At 47.3% G+C, this 21,059-nt stretch overlaps 1 protein-coding gene across 1 annotated transcript in view; it reads left to right on the top strand.

Annotated features, from left to right (window-relative positions):
• Positions 1-2,023: 2,023 nt before the first annotated feature.
• The window catches only part of ACVR2B (activin A receptor type 2B), a 31,274-nt gene continuing 12,238 nt past the window's right edge, over positions 2,024-21,059 (top strand). The window contains exons 1-5 of the mRNA XM_040636607.1: positions 2,024-2,179; positions 3,050-3,310; positions 3,441-3,566; positions 3,807-3,977; positions 8,338-8,557. Of these exons, the coding sequence (XP_040492541.1) occupies positions 2,024-2,179; positions 3,050-3,310; positions 3,441-3,566; positions 3,807-3,977; positions 8,338-8,557 (934 nt within the window). The remainder of the gene's footprint in view (positions 2,180-3,049; positions 3,311-3,440; positions 3,567-3,806; positions 3,978-8,337; positions 8,558-21,059) is intronic.

Here is a 21,059-nt window from a genome sequence, read left to right as displayed (position 1 = left end):
GGGGGAGAGTAGGGGAAAAATGGTCCTAAATGTAGAATTCCTGAATGGTAGAACTCCCTGCCATAAGTTTTATATTAGCCATTTGTTGGTTTTTTGCCTTTCAGCTCCCAGTTACCTCATGTCTGACACCAAGTATGGTATTTAGTGTTCTTGTAGTTCAGAAGAACAGAAAACCCAAACCAAACTTGATTTCCAGATATCCACATCATCTTTCCCTATCAGCCTAGTATTGGTTCATGAACAAAATGGTAGCAGAGATACAGGCTAATTGCATGAGCTCAGCAACATGGATTTCAGCTCTCCAAGAGAGTTGGTGGGAGCAGTATTCCAGCGGTGGCAGTGGGGATTGCAGGGGTTCTGAGATAGAAACAACCTTAGGGGCGCCTGGGTGGCTCAGTCGGTTGAGTGTCTGTCTTCGGCTCAGGTCATGATCCTGGAGTCCTGGGATTCAGCCCCGCGTCAGGCTCCCTGCTCAGCGGGGAGTCTGCTTCTCCTTCTCCCTCTGCCCCTACCCCTGCCCTCTTGGGCTAGCTCTCTCGCTCTCACGCTCTCTCTCAAATAAATAAATAAAATCTTAAAAAAAAAAAGAGAAACAACCTTAATGTGTTTGAGGAGCAGAAAACACACCAGTGTGTCTGGCTGATAATGGGGAGTCGGAGAGAAAGAAGGGTTGATTATATAAAGCTTTATTAGGCATTGTAACAGGAAGCCATGAGAGGACTTTAAGGAAGGGAGTAATGTGATACTAGTTCCATGTTTAAAAGATCATTTCAGGTGCTGTATAGATGATGTATTATATAGCCAGGCAAGAATGGAAGCAGGTGACTAGTTACAATCCCTTCCAGTTCACCACTGTTACAGTGGTCCAGATGTGAGCGGTTGGGTGAAAATGGTATATATGGAAAAAGTGGCGTGATGGTTGATATGTTTTTGAAGCCAACTTGCTGATGGACTGAATATGGGAGAAATCAAGAGTGGCTCATAAAGTTTTGATCTGAGTGCCTGGTTGTTTGGTTATGCCATTGATTCAGACAAGGACAACTGGAGAAGTAGACTTCTGGTGAAAATGGGGAATTCTGCTTTGGCTAGGTCAGGTTGGAGATGCCTGATAGGCTGCCAAATAGAGATGTCAAGTAGGCAGTGAGATATACAAATTTGGAGTTCCCAGAATCGTCAAGGTGGAAGACACAGATGTGTTGGCAACTTGGACCACCCTGAGCCCTTATTGTGATACCTATCCTGGTGTGGAGTAGAATAGAGGAACCAGCCAATCCAACTGTTGGCACAGTGGGTTATAGCTTATACCTTCCAGTAGGAGAAGGCAGCGATTAATCTTTCCTAGAAAAGCCATTTATTCTGAATATGGAATTGCTTCCCCTGCCATCATGTATCTTTCGATATGGCCTTCTGTAGGACTGCCAAACACCTGATACACAACCAGGGTATCCCATACTACATTGCTTCTTGCTCAGCACACAATAGCATTCAGTCCTGTGTTAAAAGGACTATGCAGGGATTGTGGCAAGGAGGTGCTGTCATTTTCCACAGGATTTTCCAGAACTGGAAGGGGCCTTTAGAGACTCAAATCTTTCTGTGTACTGACTCCAAAGATGCTTTTGAAATTGGGGGTGGTGGGCCCTCGTTTTGACATCAATCAAGGCAATTTTGTTCTGTACGGTGGACTTTTACATAATATTTTGTGTGAATAAGATTCCTGCTTTTTGAAAAAGGCAAAGCAGAGGAATCTAACCTCTTCACTCTCTGTGTAAGGAAACTGAAGCTTAGAGAAGTGAAACACCTCAGATTTCCAGGCACCACCTCCTTTCTGGCTGCCCTGCCCTGCCCTTGCCCTTGCCTTGCTCCAAGAAAGGCTGTGGCTGGTCAGGAGAAGCCAGAGGACAATTTCTGTAGCCAAGGATCCTGCACCTCATCCCTGAGTTGTGATGGGCTTTCCCTCTTTAGCTGGGAGCCCCATCGTGACCTTCCCAGCTCTGGTTGTGTGATAAGGAGAGTGGAATCTGAGATGAAGAACAAGGGGCCCCAAGGAGGAACGCGACCGGTGAAGAGGACAGCAGAAATATTCGCCAAAGATCTTCAGCTGGGTGGACTGGAGGCAATTGAGAACAGTTTTGAAGGTGCAGACAAGCAGGGGTCCGGGGTAGGAGTGCTGATGACAAGGGTAAGGTTGGGGAAGCCAGTTCCCATTGGTCCTTTTCCACCTGCTGCTGCTCTGCGGGGAGGGGCTCCGTGCCCTCTTTCACACAGGTGGGTCCAATTCCAGGATGCCCAGCTGTGCCTTTGAGTGTGTGTGTGTGTGTGTGTGTGTGTGTGTGTGTGTTAGAGTTGCAGACGTGGAGGACTACCTGTCATTTCAGAGACGATGGCCTTTTCTGCCGATTAGTTCGGCATAAAAGACAAGACTCTCCCACGGTTCACACTGACCCCCATTTCAAAGGTGGGGAAACGGAGGAGCGGAGGGCAATCCGGGCGAGTCCAGGGGCTGTCCACCCACTCCCGCATCGCAGGGCAGCGTGCTAGGGAGGTGGGCTCTGGCGCGAGCAAAAATTACCGCAGCGTGCGGCAGCCAGGTCCTACAGGTCCCACCGCCGCCACCTCTGCCAGCGCGCGGGTCCTCGCCCTCTAGTCCCGTGGTGGTACGCGACCTCCGGGAGGGCGGAGGGCGCGGGCTGGGGGCGGAGCCTTCTTGTTGTTGTTTCTCCTGGGCACCGCCCCTGAGGGGGGCGCGGACCACGCGGCCCGAGGGCCCGCCTCCCCTCCCCCTCCCCGCCCAGCTCGCCCGCCTCTTTGTATCCAACATCCGGGTTTCCCCGCTGGCTCGGCTCCGCGGCCGCGGCTCAGGAGCCATTTTGGACTCGGTTCAGCTCCCCTCCCCCCACCCCTCCCCCCCGTTCATGGCCCCTCCGGACTCGGCCCCTGCGCCCGGGGCCCGGGCCCAGCCCCGCCGCGCTATGCCTGAGTCGGGCGCGCCCCGGCCCGCGCCCCGCCGCCGCCCCCCGGCCCCCGCGTCGCCCCAGAGCCCGGGCCGTAGCCTACGCCGCCCGCAGCGGCCCTGAGCCCGGCCCCGCCGCCCGGCCCTTGGAGCCTGCACGCTGCCCGGGGACGAAGGCGCAGGAAGCGCGCGGGAAACGAGACCGAAGGAAGAAGCGGGAAGAAGAGCGCAGCCGCCGCTGGGCCCTGCGCGCCCCGGGAGCGCCGCGCGGCCCTGCCCGCGGGCTCCGGGTGTCCGCGGGGCGGCGCCGCGGAACATGACGGCGCCCTGGGCGGCCCTCGCCCTCCTCTGGGGATCGCTGTGCGCGGGTGAGGACGGGGCGCGGCGTGGGGGGCGCGGGGAGGGCGCGCGGGGCCGGTTTCGGGCGCCGCGCGGTGTTTACCAACAAAGGGCGGGCCCGTGGCCTCTTCGCCCCGCCACCTGCACCCAGCTTGCACCTCCCGGGGCGGGGACTGGGGGCGCGCTGGGCGCCGCGCTCTCCAATCTTGAGGGGACGATCTTGTTTGTGCGGCGGCCTGCCGACCCCATGATCGGACCCGGGATCCAGAGCCTTAGGGTCGGGGTTCAGGCTACTCGGGCGCGTGGAAACCAAGGAGAGTGAGAGGAAAACCAAAGCGTGGGGAGGGTGGCCAGATCTAACCTGGGGGTGGCGGGATCGTAGGTGCAGGAGGGGCTGGGGACAGGACTGCGCGACCCTCAGAGCCACTAGGTGTAGCGAAGCGAAGGGGGCTACTTCACACAGCCAGGAGTCCCCTGCACCCCATCCCACCGGCGTCTGTGTTGTGTTCCCCTGAAGGCGGGCCGTTGGCGCCAGCTCCCACCTAAGCCCGCTTTCCCCGCGGCGGCCCCGGGACGCGAGGTGCAGTCACCCGACGGGACCGCTTTGTTCCGGGCTCCTGAGAAGGGAGGTGGGGTGCTAAGAAAAATTAACAGGTGCGTTTGTGCCTTTGGGAAGCACGTGGCGGAGGTGGGTGACCGGCAGGGCTAGAGTTCAGCTCGCGTGCCTGTGGTTGAGAGTGCGTGGGTGCGGGCGTATACACGCGGAGTTCTGCTGGGAAAGCACTTTTCCCCAAGGCCGAAGCAGTGATTTTCCTCTTCTAGCGGTGTTGGGGCGCGCCCAGTTCGGGTTGCGCGCAGGGATGGGCTCCGCACTGCGGTTCGGATGGCTCCAGGTAGCCCTGGGAAGCGTGGGGAGCCGCGCATTGAAGCTCCAGGGAGAAGCCCAGGGAGGTCGGGGCAGTTGGTGCGCGGAAGCGGGGGCGCTGGGTCCTGCGCGTCTTTGTTCCCAGCCCCCATTACACATGCAGCGCGGGTCCCCTGCCGCCCGCGGTGGCAGCAGCGCGGGGCCTGGGAAACCCGTGAAGGGCGGGGCCTAGCGTGCAGGGGCGGGGCAGGGATCCCCGCGCTCCTGCGGGGTTGGCGATGGGGGGGATCTCCATCCCATCCCACCCCCACTCTAGGCCTCCTTTTAATGTAGCTTGCCTTAGTTGTCTACACCCAGAGCAAGTGAGTTGTCTGTGTGGAGTTTGGAGCTGCGTAGTCTGAGCTCAGGGAGGAGAGGATGAAGACCCCGTTATTGTACTTGGGCATAGTGTGGGAGGGGGCCTCACGGCTCTTTTGGAGCCATTTCCTGTGTGGTAGAAGCAAAGTGGTGGTGTTGAACTCGTTGCTCACTCTGCCTTTTAAGTGCTGTTTTGAGATGCTTCTGAAGTGAAAGGGAGGCATTGCTCTCCAGAGGATCGGGTCGCGGAAGTCGACTTAATGCTCACGCATTAGCCCACCTGGCTGCCTAGAAGGTCCCTCTTGAAGGTCCTGTGCTCTTCCAAGCCCCAGCCTGCAGAGGGGACCTTCTTCTATGACAGGACAGCCTCAGACCTGGAACCCTCATCCTAATTCGTCTCCGTTTCATCTCACCAGTCTCATCTCCTCCCTGATGAGGCGGGACAGGGTGGGATTGGGCCCCTGGAAGGACCGTTATTTCCTTCTTTCCCTCCGTTCCCCCCACCTAGCTTGGGCAGTGCTGAGTGGTGTACTCCGCAAAGTGGGGCAGCTGGAGTTAGACTGGAATCCAAGGACCCATGTTCCTGCCCTGAGAGGAAGGTGGGGTCTCTGGGTGTTTCTTGTGGTCACACCAGCCAGTTCTCTGGTGGCCACTGCCCTGACCTGTGAGGTGCTATGGGAAGAGCTGCCCCAAGCCCAAGCAGGGGGAGAGCTGGCACTCCTGTTCCTTTGTTTTCATGGATGCCCTTCCTTCAACTCTTGGCTTGCTGTTCAGCAGTACCCCATCGCTGGCAGCCCACAGTAGGAGGAGGGTCAAGCAGCACTGTCTAACAGAAATACAGCATCAACCATGTATGTAACAAAAGTTTGTGGTAGTCGTGTTAATAAAAGGAAAAAGAAACAGGTGTCTTAGTCAGCTTGGGCTGCTATAAGGACCATAGGCTGGGTGACTTCAATAACAGAATTTGTTTCTCACAGCTCTAGTGTCTGGAAGTACGAGATCAGTGTGCCAGCATGGTAGGATTGTGGTGAGGGCCCTCTTTCTGGCTGGCAGATGGCTGTCTTCTCACTGCATCCTCGAGTGGCCTTTCCTTGGTGTTTGGAGGGCTGGGTAGAGATCATTCTTTCTTCCTCTTCTACTAACCCCAAATTGAGGGCCTTGCCCTCATGAACCAGTCTAACCCTGATTACCTCCCAAAGGCTCCAGCTCCAAATACCATCATATTGGGAGTTAGGGTTTCAACATACGGATTTTGAGGGGACACATAAACATTCAGTTTATACCTCTGAAACTAATAATACACTTAATTATTTGAATTTAATTTATTCATTGAATTAATTGAAGTTAAATGAAAAAATAAAGATTCAGTCTATAACAAGGTGAAATTAACTTTAATGGTATGTTTATTTAGCTAATATATACCAAGTAGTCATTTTACCATGTAATTCATATTAAAACAGTGAATGAGAAATTTTACATTCTTTTTTTTTGGGGGGGGGTACTATCATCAAAATCCAGTGTGTATTTTATACTTAGAGAACATGTCAGCTTAGACTTTCCTGATTTCAAGTGCTCAGTAGTCACATTTGGCTAGTGGTTACCATATTGGTTGGTGCAGGTCTAGAAGAAAAGGGGGAATTTACACTATAATAATGGCGCATGGTGCTTGTTACAGGATCTGTGTTCTGTGCCTGGCTCAGTATCGTTGCGAAATAAGTTATTTGGTTCTTGCCTTTCAGTGGACATCCTAGACACAGTTCTGTGTATCTCTTTAGAACTTCCGACATCTGTCTCTGTATTTGGGGTTCAGATTAGGGCCTGTGGGGGTGGGGTGGAGACTTTCTGAGTGAAATGTCAGGAGCCAGGAGGAGGACGTGACTCTTGTCTGTTCCATCAGGAACTGCCAGTGTTGACTGCCCCAAGGTGTCCTCATGGGCTGGCTACTCTCTGATCCACAGATGTTGTCTGTTTCCCCAGGGCAGAAGTGTGTGTGTGATGAGTAAAGTGACCCTCAGGCTTGTTGCAGTGGTGGCTGTCAAGGATGCAGACCACAGAGCCACGGGCTGTTGGTGCCATTCCCCAGGGAAAGGCGTCCTTTGCTCCCTATCCTTGTACCTGCTGGGTACTCCTCGCTGGCTGGCTGGGCTGCTCTTGGGGCGGAGTGGTCACCCTTATCTCTTAGAGGCTCTTCTGAGATGATACGAGAAACTCACCCAGCCTTCTAGGCTCTATAGCTGTGTGAATAAACAAGTCCTGGGACCCCACAGCCTCTCAGAGCTTGGGTGGGCCTCTGGTGTACTACTCTGCAGGGTCTTTCTGGGCATCGAGAATCCCCAAATAGCACCTGGACCTTCCCTGACACCTGACCTCAGGAATTTTCAGAGCCCAGTGAAGAGTGCCCATTTTATGTCATGGACCTGTGTATCATGAACCCCTCTGAGAATCTGATGAAAGCTGTGGCCTCTTCCCCCAGGAAAATACAAATAAAGAGAGAGAAAGCATGTGTGCATGAGAGCCAGCACATGCCATTGTACGTGCACACTTGCTGTTTTGCACTGATAGCAGGAGCCGTGTAGCGCCCTGGATTGGACTCTGTGAAGTCCTAGCTGCCCTCCACACAGCCAGTGTACCAGTCCTGGGGGGCAGCTGGTTCCCTTGGGGGGGGGCGGTGCACTGGGCTTGTTCCCACATTGCTTCTAACCACTGGACAGGACTCCTTTACTTCTGCCTTTTGTGATCCCTGTGTAGTGTGTACATTCTAGCCCTGCTCTCCTCCTTTTTCTCCTCCTCCAGGCAGCCCTCCCTTGAGCGCCTATGCGTTCAGCCCATTCCTGGGAGCTCAGGGTAGTGCAGTTGGGGACCAAGGGACATCAGGTTAAGAGTTAAGATTCACCTGTTGATAACTGGCCTGTTACTGTGGATGGACATTTGGGGGCTATGAGGAGGAGGTGGTGTGGGGAATACTTTTGAGAATGACACTGGATAGACAACTCTCAGGCAGGGTCCTGGCTGGGTAGACCTCATTCTGGGACAGGGTTTCTCAGTCTTTTTTTTTTTTTTTTAAGATTTTATTTATTTATTTAACAGAGATAGGGACAGCCAGCGAGAGAGGGAACACAGCAGGGGGAGTGGGAGAGGAAGAAGCAGGCTCATAGTGGAGGAGCCTGATGTGGGGCTCGATCCCATAACGCCGGGATCATGCCCTGAGCCGAAGGCAGACGCTTAACCACTGTGCCACCCAGGCGCCCCAGGATTTCTCAGTCTTGACACTCTGGACAGTCTGGACCCCATGATTCTTTGTTGTGTGTGTGTTTGGGAGGTGGCAGGGAGACCTGTCTGGTGCTTTGTAAGATGTTTAGCACCATCCCTGCCTCTGTCCATTAACTGTTAGTAACACTTCTAATTGTGACAACAGAAATGGCATGAGTGGAGGGGTTGCAAATCACCTGAGGTTGAGAACCTCCGATCTAGAATGTTCCCGTGCTTTAAAGAGACAGTTGTGGGAGGTGGGGTTATAGCTGATGCCCACAGCACCCCACCTTCCCCGATTCGGGGTGGGAGGTTGGAGTCTCCTCAAAGCCTGGGAGATCCCTGCTTGCTCAACCTGCTCGGCCTTGAGAGTTTGATTGGAAATGAGCGGTTCAGGAGTACCTCGGCCAGCCAGTGAGGAGAATCCTGGCGTCCTTGAGTTTTCCCAGAAGCGGTTCGGGTTTCAGGGAGGTGGCGGCCGTGGGTGGCCGGGCAGCCTGCCTGCCCGCACCCGCCCACCCGCTTCTGCCCGCCGCCTTGAGCTTTTGCACGGGGCCTCGCCCTCCCACTCGCGCAGAATGTCAGGCAGTGCGTGTTGCTGGGGCCGCCGCGCCGCCTGGAACCCGGGGGCCGCCGGCCCGGGAGCCGCCCGAGCTGCAGCTGGGAGCTGAGGCTGGCCAGAGCAGCGCTGGGGCTGCAGCAGGACGCGGGCATGCCCCTGCCCTCGAGCAGGCAGGCCACCTGGCGCCCCGCCGAGCCTGGGGACGCCAGCGCAGGGGGGCAGCCTCTCCCCCGAGGTACGGGTGCAGGCCTCCACCCTGGCCTCTGGGAGTCTGCCGGCAGGGTCCGGGAGGTGGGGTGGGCAGCACAGGCGCCAGCACTGGTGGCCCTCACCCAGGGGGTTGGTCTCTCTGGGAGCGTGTGTTGGGCTTGGCAGGCGGGCAGCCCCGCATCTGTACTACTCCACTCTGGGATCTGTCAGGGAGGGCTTTCTGGGGGGCTTTTCTCTGATCTCGAGCTCAGCAAGGCACAGCTTGCCGCACTGGGACCTGACTGTAGACTGGACTCTTAGGGTGGGAAGTTGGAGTCCCCAACGCTTGCGTTTCCAAGTTCTCCACACCACTGGTATGTCCAGTGTTTATTTTAAAGGGCTTCTTACTGGGGTTGAGATTTATGGTTCCGTCTTGTTGCCTTCTCGGAATTCTTTATATTCTTTCCTTACCACCCATTCAGTCACCAATTCTTTTTTCTGGAATAGACACCCACCCCCTTGGGGTTTACTTTTTTTGGTCAATCTCCATCAGACTTGGGCTCACCCCAGACCAGAGGTGCTTGTTTCCTGAGGACCTGGTGGCGCCACTCCTGGATGCCCAAGTTGGGGGTGGGGATGGGGATGGGGGAGAGGAGATGGCCGCTGCCTTCTTTTGAATCTCTGTTGTAAGTTTCTCAGTGACGTCTATGTCTGATGGGCTGGAAACCAACTGATGATAGGGGCTGGGGGTGAGCTGTGCCTCTTCCTGGCCCAGGCTCAGTCATGGCTTCCCTCCTTTGAACAGCCCCATGCTTCGCCCTGGTTATCCCAGTCTTGCATGTGCTTTTTCAGACTCGGGCTGGCAGCCCATGTTCACTCATGGACATGTGGTTATTGGGAGCAGGTGTTGGAAAGGAAGCCTGTGCCACTGGGCAGATGTGTGGCCCTCCTCCCAGGGGACCTTCTCTAGGGGCCTGGCCTGCCACACAATGGGACTTCTCTTCTCTGGTTAGCTTTTGGGCCGGAGCAGAGGTGTTTTGTGAGGTGAGCTCATGTTCTTGTTTGCAAATGTTCCTCTGCTGACTATTTCAGTTCCACTCTGACAACCAAGGAGGCTAAAATTAGTTCTGGGGAAGGAAAAGGAAGGCTGGTTGGAAACCCAAGCCCTTGGCTGGAGGGTGGAGAAGGTTGCTTCCCGGAGTTTGTGGTCAAGCATTTCGGAAGATGTGACCAGACCAGCTGTTGTCTGTCCATCCAAGGAGAGGGTGGGGCCCCTGCTTGCCTCCTAGACCTGAACCAATGGAGATGTGAGGCTGACTTGGAACCTGACTCTCTTGAGTGCTGATGTCAGCATGTTTTTTTCTTCTGGCTTGTGTGGTGGTGCACAGTGTTTTCAGGTATGAGGACAATGCCTTTTAAAGTCTAATGTCATTGACAACCCTCCTTCCACCTCCCGCCCTCCCCCATTGATTGAGAAAGCATGCATGAGTTATCAGAGCCCTGGGCTGATAGCCCAGGGTTTAGAAACCCATGTACTTTTATGTACTTTTTGGGAATTTCCTTGTCACCCAAGTTTTGACGTTGCCTTCAGGTGCTCAATAATCAGGCAGACCAGGGCCTGACTTAGAACTGGCTTGGGTGGGAAGTGGGTTAGAGAGGAGCCCTGTGGCTCTTACCTCATACAGAGGTCTGCCTTTCTGCCTGAGAACCTGGGGATCAGGGTTCATCTGCTCTGGGGCTTAGAAATAGAGGGGCAGAGAAGTTACAGAGGTGAATTCTACTTTCCCTCCCACCGGCCTGGCCCCTCCGGTGAACCTCTCATCTGAAAGTGGGTTCTGCAGGGCCACTCGGGAAGGAGAACTAGGACAATGCAGTCCTGCCTCCCCTGCCCTGAAAAACAACTCCCAAACCTCCCTTTACCCAGGGGTCTCCTGGTTAGGCACCCTGGGTGTAGCTGGGGGAGTACAAGTCACTTTGGCCATAGCTTCTTTTCCCATTTAAAATTTTACCAATTTTTAGTTTTACAAGTAATACACATACATTCATCTACAGAAAATTAGACGTTACAGATAAAACCAGGGCCCTTTACCACCTCTGGTCCCCATCTGAGTCCTTCTACACATTTTATCTGTGCATCTGTGGAAGTACTTAGAGAAATAGGATTTATTAAATTAAAATGGTATTGCTCCTTTTCAAACATTTAATGGGGTATAAAATACGTGTAGAACAGTGTAATTATCATAAATGACAGCTTGATAAATTTTCGTGAACTAAATATGCCCATGTAATCAGCATCTAGATCGAGAATCAGAAATTGACCAGCCCCTATCCTACCAAGCCGTTTCTTGCTCCCTTCCATTCTCTACCCCTACATCCCTAAGGGTAATCACCATCCTGACTTTGCACAGTACACATTATTTGTGCCTGTTTTTGTGCTTTATATGAGTGGAATCTAACAGTGTGAACTGTTTTGTGTCCATCTTTTGCTCACCATGTTTGTGACTTAACATCTGTATTGTTGCATGTCATGGCTTTTAAATTCAGAGATATGTTTTGTCAGTCTTTCTCATACTGATTTTCTGATTGTATACAGTTTATGCAGATTGATTCTCAAGGATAGATGACAAGAGGAATTTCTGGGTCATAGTATATATATTTTTTATTTTTTAAAGATTGATTTATTTAAGTTATCTCTATACCAAATGTGGGATTTGAACTCACAGCCTTCACATTAAGAGTTTCGTGCTGTACTGTCTGAAACAGCCAGGCACCCCAGGCATGCATATTTTAAATTTTAGTAGGTACGGAGAAATGGCTATACTATTTTTCCCCCCACAAGGCTACCCAGGTGATGGCAGTGGGGGCAAAAGCTGCGTGAGATGGCACATGGCCCTCTGCAGCATATGTGAGCCTCTCCTCCCTCTCCAAAAGTACTAGATTGCAGAGGTTGGAAATAGCCCACTTCACGAAGGTCTAGTGTCTGATGAGAGCCAGGGAGGCTCCTTCCTGTGTCTGAGCCTCCTGGTTACTATGTTGATAAAGGAGAGGTAGCAATAGACTTGCCAGTAAATGCTGGTCTGGGTTTGGGATGACTGTGCATGTGTGTGTCTGTGTGAGCTCACTAGCCGTGCTTTCTACCGCCTCCACCTTCCAGAGAGGCTGTGGCACTTGCTGAAGGTTGTGAGGAGCTGTGCGTAACAGGGCACCACCATTGGTGACCCCAGTGCATTTGACAAGGTTGTAGAATGGCAGGATCCTGAGTTCACATGTGGTGATGATGGTGGTGGCGGTATAGGAGACACATGCAGAAGAATTATTTTAGAATCTGGTGAGAAGCTTCTCACGACAGAAGGGGCTCTGGTGAGCTTCACTTTCCTGTCTGAGCATGTGTGGTGTTTCCTTGTATAACTTTCTGCCACAGTTGGCCACTGAACTAGGGAAGATAGTTCAAGATGACTTGTTCTCCAGAGCCTGTGCTTTCCTAGTCTCCTTCTTCAGCATGCTATCTGCTGTTTCACTGCTCTTTCGCTGGGATTCTTCGTGTAAGCCCACTTGTCAGGCTCTGCGTGTGGATTTAGGTGACAGTGGATTTATGGTACTATTTCTAGGATGAATGATGTCCCAATCAGCTTTCCCACATGGTACAGGTGATGTGCACTGTCTGTGCTTAGATAGGGCCGCCATAGAATGGATAGCTTTGAAGTACCGCAGACTGGGTGGCTTCAATAACAGAAATGTATTTTCTGAGTTCTGGAGGCTGGAAGTCCTCCTCAGGGTGCCAGCAGGGTTGGTTTCCGGTGAGGACTTTCTCTTTGGCTTGCACATAGCTGCCTACTTACTGTGTCCTCACGTGGTCTTTTGTCTGTGTGTGCATACACTCCTGGTGTCTTTTCCTCTTCATCTAAGGACACCAGTCCTTTTGGGTTAGGGCCCCACCCTTATAACCTAATTTGACCTTAATTACCTCTTAAAAGGCTTTATCTTCCAGTACAGTCACATTGGGAGTTAAGAATTTTGGGGAGACACAATTCAGTCCCTAATAGTCTGAAATAATAAAATTGGTTGTAAGGGAATTCTGTTTCCCTCTTGAGTTAACATTTCGGAATGGAGGTTACTTTTTTCAGGCCTCTGCCCCTGGGGTCAAATTAAACACTTCCATGGATGGGCTTATCTACACAGATGATTTCAGTTTCTGTATATGTGTAGAGGTCTCCCCTTTGGGTTATATGTGTTCCTGAAAATAGTCTAAAAGTTGGGTGAAAAGTAGATACGGAGGCTTCCTCTTTTGATGACCAGGACCAGCTCTTTTTCTGAAGGCATCTGGAAGAGATGGACAGATTGAGGAAACATCTCTGGCTGAAAGCATTGTACAGCTAAGAGGATAGTGAAGACCTACCAGGTCAGGATCTGTGTGAACAGAGGCTCTGGGTGGTGACTTTGATGTTTGAGTCTCTTCTTAGCCCTTCCATATGGGCAACCGAGAGGGTTGCATTGGCATTTGATAGCCTTGTGGTGCTAGGAAGACAGAGATTGGAGTTTTCAACAGAGGGCAGGTATGGTGAACCCCTCCTTTTGAGTTGGAACCCCAAAGAATTGGGGGCAAGGGGAACCAAAAGAAGACAAAGCTAAAGCAGATTTAAGAAGTTCTGGAATTAATGGTGCCCTTAGCTGCCGGCCAGAAGCACATGTAACATCATTACAGGAATATAACATCATTGTAGGCCTCAAATTATTTTACAAACAATTTTGCACATATCATTACTGGGTGTTCATGATAATTTTAAATAAATAGCCATCAGAAACATCACAGCTGAAGCAAACCTGGGTGAGCTCCAGACGGGAGTTATATGCATATTGAAAAATAGTGCTTGCTATGATCAAGGAAATGAAAGTGGGGATTTCAGTAGAAAGCTGGAAAAATATATAAGAGCTAAATGAAAAATCTGTTATAGATCTGCATTGTACAGGCACAGAAATTAAGAACTCAATAGATGATTGTATCAGGAGATTAAGTAAAACTAAAAAGAGAATTAGTGAACGGGAAGATAGATCAGAAGATAATATACAGACTAAGCCTTGGAAGGGGAAAAATATAATACAGAAGAAAGGGAAAGATACAGACAGGACGAAGTGAGAAGGTCTAAGATCCACGTAATTAGAGCCCCAGAAATGACCGGGAAATAAAAGACAGGCGCAGAAGAGGTAATAGTTGAGAACTTTGCAAAATGAATGAAAGGCATCAAGCCACAGATTGAAGATGCTCTGTGAACCTAGATAAGATAAATAAAAATTCCACACCTATTCTTATTCCAGCCAAACTTCTGAATACCAAGGAGAGAATCTTAAAAAGCAGCCAGAGAAAAAAGGCATATTTACAGTCAAAAGAGTAATGGTTATATTGACATCTGACTTCTCAGAAACAGTGGAAGCCAGAGGACAATGGAATGATAGCTTTAAATGCTAAAAGAAATTATTGTCAACCTAAACTTCTATATCAAGTGAATCTGTCTTTCAAGAATGAAGGTATTGGGGTGCCTGAGTGGCTCAGTTGGTTAAGTGTCTGACTCTTCATTTCTGCGCAGGTCGTGATCTCAGGGTTGTGAGATTGAGCCCCATGTTGGGCTCCATGCTCAGCAGGGAATCTGCTTGAGATTCTCTCTCTCTGTGTCTCTCTGCCCTTCCTCCCCACTCTCTCTCCCTCTCTCTCTTTAAAATAAATACATAAATCTTAAAAAAAAAGAATGAAGGTATCAAGCAAAGAGGGTTTTCTTCAGGCAGAAGGTAGATCGTCTAAATGGGAGGTCAGACATGCAGAAAAGAATGAAGAACATTGAAAATGATATGCATTTGGACATGAAAGAAGTGTGTTATTGAGTTTGAAATACATATAAAAACAGCACATGACAATGCTATATGTGAGGGTGGAGTGAAAATAGAATTTAATTGTTCTAAAAGTTCTTACATTGGCCACCAAGAGGATAATATTACCTAATAATGTTAGCTTTTGATAATTCAAGGAAGCATGCTGTAATCTGTAGGGTAATCACTAAAGGATAGAAAGGATGATAACTTTCAAGCTAAGAAGGGGGACAAATGGAATAATAGAGAATTCACAAATGAAAAGAAAGCAATAAAAGTGAGATAAGGGAACATAGAGCAGGAGAGATAAATAGAACTAACATCCCTAATGAATACAAGATGCAAAAGTCTTTAAAACATTCACAAATAGACTCCAGCAATATGTAAAAAAAATATTTATCATGACCAAGTGTTTTAATCTCAGAAATGCATAATTGGTTTAATAATTGAAAATCTAATCTGCCATGTTAACAGAGCAAAAAAACCCATAGGATTATCTCAGTAGATGCAGAAAAAGCCTGTAGGGTTTAATCTTAAATCCTCAGAGTAAAACAATTTGGAAATGCAAAGGAGTAAAGAAGACTCAAGGCTGTTAAACAAAAAGAGCAACTTGTGCCTACTGGATTTCAGGATTCATTGTAAAGCTATAGTAATTAAAATGGGAAGCTTCTGGGGCACCTGGGTGGCTCAGTCAGTTAAGCATCTGCCTTGAGCTCAGGTAGTGATCTGGGGGTCCTGGGATCGAGCCCTGTGTCAGACTCCCTGCTTGGAAGAGAGTTTGCTTCTCTCTCTTCCTCTGCTCCTCCCCCCTGCTCACATTCTCTAATAAATAAAATCTTGAAAAAAATAAAATGGGAAGCTTTTGGTGCTAGATAGCCAAATAGACAATGGAATAGAATAGAAAGTCCAGAAATATATTCATGCCTATATGGATGCTTAATTTAAGACAAAGAAGAAACACAGAAGTTGGAAAATGGACAGCTTTCCCATAAGAGTCAAAGCATTTCAGTTCTTTTGAACTGATATTTCAGAGGTGTGAAAAATTGTTTCAATATTGGGAAGTGGTACTAGTTGATGGGGCTTCAGCAGGGGAATAAATCATCCATTTTTGTGTCTTAGTGTTATAAAATTTCATCTTAATAACCACTCTAGATATGTTGACTTGGTATATTTATTTCCATTCATTTCAGATTATTCAGTTTTAGAATTTCCATCTGGTTCCTATTGTAAGTTTTATTTCTTTGCTGATATATCCTATCAGCCTTCATTGGAATGTGTTTTCCTTTACTTTCTTGAACATGTACTTCTGATGATTACTTTAAAATCTTTGCTAATTCCAACATCTGATCATCTTAAAATTTGTCTCCAGTGATTATTCTCTTGAATATGAGATATATTTACCTATTTTTCATATAATCTTGGATTATATCTATTGTAGAGGCTCTGAATTCTGTTATGTTTCTCTTAAAAGCACTGCTTGTTTTGAGTTTGTTTTGTTGGTGTTTTTTTTTGTGTTTGTTTTTGTTTCTTTGGTTTTCGAGTCAGCAGATAGTTATATTGGCTGAATTCATAAACTCTTCTGTGGTGTGTAGCTGCTGAAATGTCTGCTTATTTGATTGCTTGAAGTGTGATTGGTGCCTGTGTAGTTAAAGATCAGCCCACAGTATGAACAGAGTTCCATGTAGACTCTGGCTCCTATCCTGGTCTGGCTGTCACCCTGTATCTCCTTTGCTCTTCATCTTTGAGATACCTGTCACTGTCTCTTATGTTGCATCTCTGGATTTTTGTGTCCTTGTTGTATGTTCTTTTTTTGTTTGCTTCCTCATTTTGATGGAGCATATATATCCTCTAGTACCTTTTGAGAAAGGGTGTATAGGAGGTATGTTTTCGTAATCTTACTTTTCTCTCTTCTCCCTTCACATTTCATTAATAGTTAACTGGGTATGAGCTTATAAATAGGAAATCTTTTCCCCTCCAAATTGTGAAGCACTGTCCCATTATAGTCTAGCTTCCAAGTATTATTGGCTGCAGAAAGTTCAAAGTCATTCTGATTCCTAATTTTTTATAGGTGACATTTCTCTCTTGATAGACATTTGTTGTGGGATATATTCTTGTCCCCACTGTGGTGAAATTTCACAGTGATGGTCCTTGCTGGGGGGCCTGTTTTCATCCACTATTCTGGTCTTTGATTTCTTCCCTTTTGTTTTCTCCTTCTGGAACTCCTGTTATTTAGATGTTGAACTTCCTGGATTGGGCCTCTAGATTCCTGTTCTTTTCTTTCTTATTTTCTGTATCCTTGTGTGTTTACTTGATTTTGTTTGTGAGATTATGTTATCTTTTAATCCTCTGTTGATTTGCATTTCTGCCGTTAGATTTATATATATCTTTTTTTTTTTTTTTTAAATTCCTGAGAGCTCTTTCATTCTCTGGTCTTTTAACAATGCCATTCTATTTATTTTTCATGGGTACATGATAGAATTTTTGAAGTTATCTTCTCCCTATATAATCTCCGTTGGGTTCTTTTTCCCCCCCTGCCTGTTTTTATCTCTTTCAGGTAAGTGTCTTTCCTAGACCTGTTCATATTTAAGTATGGACCTGAATACTAATTGAAAGCTCTGAGCTCGTGAGTGGAACCTGCCAACTGTAGGATGATCTCATGGGGTGGTTTTTGAAGCTAGTCAGATTCTCCTGAGAAGTATCTTCCGCTTTCTGTTTGGGAATTGGTGGGGGAGGTTAGTTGTAGGCCTGGCTGCCAACGTCCTGGGAGCCACGGTGGGAGGAGAGCTGGAGTTTCCGTATTTCATATATTATTCTGTATTCTTCCAGTATGGTACCTGTACCCTCAGATTTTCACACTGCTCTTTATTCTGAGGCTCTTTATTTTATCTTCTTTAGAAAATGACCTACTCTCTGCTGGGTTGGGGGAGGCAGCCCCCAGCCATGGTGAGTAGTAGTGAGCTCTGAGGATTTGGCCAGCCTTTCTGTCTTTGGACTCATCTTCACCCTACTCTTCCAGAGACATCTGGTGCCACAATTTCCTGAGTTTTGGAGGATCCTCTGGTGGAAATCGTGTTGCTTTTCATCTTTCTCCACAGCCAACTCATGAGTCTGTGTGTTTACTGACCACTTGTGTATCTGCTTTCCAGCTTCAGAATTTCATTTCTGTGGTTCTTTCCTGTTCTTTTTGTCCTTATGGGTTTATGCTTTAAAAACTTCTCTGTGTGAGGTTTTTATGAAATTACAGGAGGTAGCTAAAGTAATATTTGTGTATAATCCTAACCTTTACCTGGAAGCTCTCTCTTTAGTATTCTTCAGAAATGATGGGGCCTGGAGAAAGGCATGATTCCAGAGGATGGCCTGGGACCCACACTTCGTTCTGTGGGAGGATGGTGCCAGGGACTTGTTTACAGAGTCGAAGTTGGAAGTGAATTGAGGTGATCTGGCTTGATTCCTTGTTCCTAGGCTGGGCTGGTGAGGGCATATAGAGCTCTTCCTGGCACCCTTGGGAATGCTTTTGGACTTACGTTTCAGCAATCATAGTGAAATAGTAAAACAGCTGATATATCTCCTCAGGCAAGACATGTAGAGATGCTGCATAAGATATGAGAAATATCCTTTTAAAATGGATATGCATAGCTGCATATATAAGAAAGTAAGGGAGAAGCAAGAGAAGGCTGGAAATTAGAACTGTATACCTCCACGAGCTAAAGTTGTTGATTCCCAGGGGGACTCTGCCTCTCTCCCTAATTTGGTGGTGTAGGTTTAGTGGCAGTGTGTAAGGCATGAGAGATAAGGTATGAAATTGAGACTGAGGCCCTCATATGATAAAACTTCCATAGGATTATACCTTCAGTGAAAGTATGTACTAGAAGAAACATCCTTTTGCTGACAAAGGGAGTATATAATGAAGTTGTCTTGGCTCAGGTTGATAGGGAGGCAGATAGTTTCTCTTGAGAATTTATAACCATGGGTCTGTGCTTACATGAGATTGGAGTTGAAGTTTATACCAGCTAGTTAGTGTTCTCTGGGAAACTTGAAGTTGAGAAATTAAAGTGATTCCAAATTGATGATGTCCTAGAAAGTTTGGCAGAAGCAAAAACATAAATTATCTCTGGAACGTTGCCCTCTCAAACTTGGCCTTAGAGTATTCTCACAGAAGAGGCCTGATGAACATAAGCTCTGTATCCAAAAACAGAATCCAAAATTCTGAGAATCCTAAATTCCAAACACACAAGGAAACAAGATACTGTGAGTAAAAAATCATCAGAATAACAGGTGGCAGAAATAAATGTTCAAGAAATTAAATTATGGAATTATAAAATAGGGGTTTGGAAGTATGACAGAAGTATCAAAATCAACCAAGAAATTAAAAAAAAAAATAGAACTTCTGGAAATGAAAAAATGGGTTAGTTGTATTTATAAATTAAGTAGAAGAGCTAAACAGCAAATTAGACACAACTAAAGAGAGAATTAATAAATTGGAAGTTAGGCCATATGGAATTATCCATAATGGTGCCTAGACACAGAATTGGAAAATATAAAGGCAGGGTTAAAATACTGGATAGAATGAAAAAGAGTAATATACTTTATTTATTTTTAAAAGACTTTATTTATTTGAGAGAGAGAGAGAGAGCATGCACGAGCAGGGGGAAGGGCAGAGGGCAAGGGAGAAGCAGACTCCCCACTGAGCAGGGAGCCTAATATGGGACTCGATCTCAGTACCCTGGGATCATGACCCGAGCCGAAGGCAGACACTTAACTGACTGAGCCACCCAGGTGCCCCAAGTCTAATATACTTTAATAGGAATTTCAGAATCATAGAATAGGGAGATGCAATACTCAGATTGATAAAAAGCCAGGAATTGTTCAGAATTGATAATAGAGGTGAATCATTGGATAAAAAGCATATTTTTCCAAGCAGTGTAAATAAACTTAAACGCATACTTAGACACAAAGCTCATAGTGAAACTGCAAAGAGATGATCTAAGAAAGTAGCCAAAGAGAAAAGACAGAGTAGCTACAAAGTTAAAATAATAACAGACTTTTCAGCAATAATAGTCGAAACCAGAAGACTGTGGAATAATATTTTCAAAATGACAAGAGAAAATAACCCAGACTAAAAGTTTATGTTCTTTTAAACTGTCAATTGGGAAACAGGGCAAAATAGCATTTTCAGAAAAGCCAACAAAAGCTTCTCTACCAAAGATCGTTACTGAAGGAGGATATTCTTTTGGAAGGACAGTGGTCCCAGAAGGAAGAGCAGAGATACGGGGTTGGCTGAGCAGATGAACCGATGAGTGTACGGACAAATAAGAAGATACTAAGTGTATTCAACACATATCATGTCTGCTTTGGGAGGCAGATAGGAAGAACAACGACAGCAGATTAAATATTTAACACCAATATTACATTAAACTAATTAAGTGTGGTTGGAAAGAGGTAATTGGGGCTAAAACCTCATAGGTTAAGTTCCTATGAGGGATGGTAGAGATGTTGATTAACTTTAGGTTTTTAGCACAAATAGTACATATTGAAGTTTAAAGACTAGCTTGTCATAGAATACATAGAGAGTGCATTACTTCCAGACCAGAGTGGCTGAAATGTGGAATTAAAAAAAGATAATCCAAAGGTGGTAGTAATAGAGAAGAAACAAATGTAAACATAGCAGTCACCATGAATGTAATGGGACTCAATTTTAGGTCAAAGACAGTGTAAATTGAACTGGAAGAAAAAGATAAAGATTTAAAATAAAAGAAAGAGATAAATTCAGAAAATACCACAAAATGTTGTATACCTATGTTAGCATCAGATCAAAGAGCCTTTTTGGTGAAGAGCAAATGAACAAATGAAGAGGGCTACTATATGGTTAGAGAAGTTTTATTAACAAGAATATATAAAGAATTTATACAACTCCTGGGAAAAGCAACCCCGCAGAAAAATGGGAAAGGATGTGAACAGGCATTTCTCAGAAATAGAGGTTAATAAGCACAGAAGGGTGATCAGTTTCACAAATAATCAGGAACTGGGGATCAAGACTGTCCTACACTGTTTCATACTGACTAGGTGAGCAAGTATCAGGGGTGAGGGTGTGGCTCAGTGGGGCTGTAGTCTTCTGGGAACATAAATTGGTACATCCAAATGGGTACTTTGGAGAAAAGTTTGACAGTCTCTTGTGAGTTGAAGATGCTCCTACCCTATGATATGACCCAGCATCTCTAACATATCCCCTGAACTGCCTGCCCACACGTGAGCACAAGAAAGCACACAGGAGGCTTCTAGAGGCTTCTTGGTGGCAGTGCTCAATCAGCACCCCTTATAAATAACTAAAAGTCCATCGGGAGGATGGACGCTTCAGTTGTGAGCTCATACAGTGGACTGTATGCACTGCAGGGCTGCAGGAAGGCACAGGGCATGGACTGTGGAGGCAGGCTGCCTGGGTTCCAAACCTGGTTTTGACACTTGGTAATAACTTGGGGAAGGTGCTTCACCTCCTTGTGCCTTAGCTTAGGATAAATTTATTTATTTGTTTGTTTGTCTGTGTATTTATTTATTTATTTGAGAGGGAGTGGGGAGGGGCAGAGGGGGAGAGGGAGAGAATCTTAAGCAGGCTCCATGCCCAGTGTTGAGCCCTGCGTGTGCTGGATCTCACAACCCTGAGATTATAGTCTGAATTGAAATCAGGAGTCGGA

Source organism: Ursus maritimus, unplaced genomic scaffold (assembly GCF_017311325.1).
Source record: "Ursus maritimus isolate PB19 unplaced genomic scaffold, ASM1731132v1 scaffold_20, whole genome shotgun sequence".
In the NCBI taxonomy this organism is placed as follows: domain Eukaryota; kingdom Metazoa; phylum Chordata; class Mammalia; order Carnivora; family Ursidae; genus Ursus; species Ursus maritimus.
The sequence above is the reverse complement of the archived record's forward strand: the minus strand, read 5'-3'. Positions and strand labels throughout refer to the sequence as shown.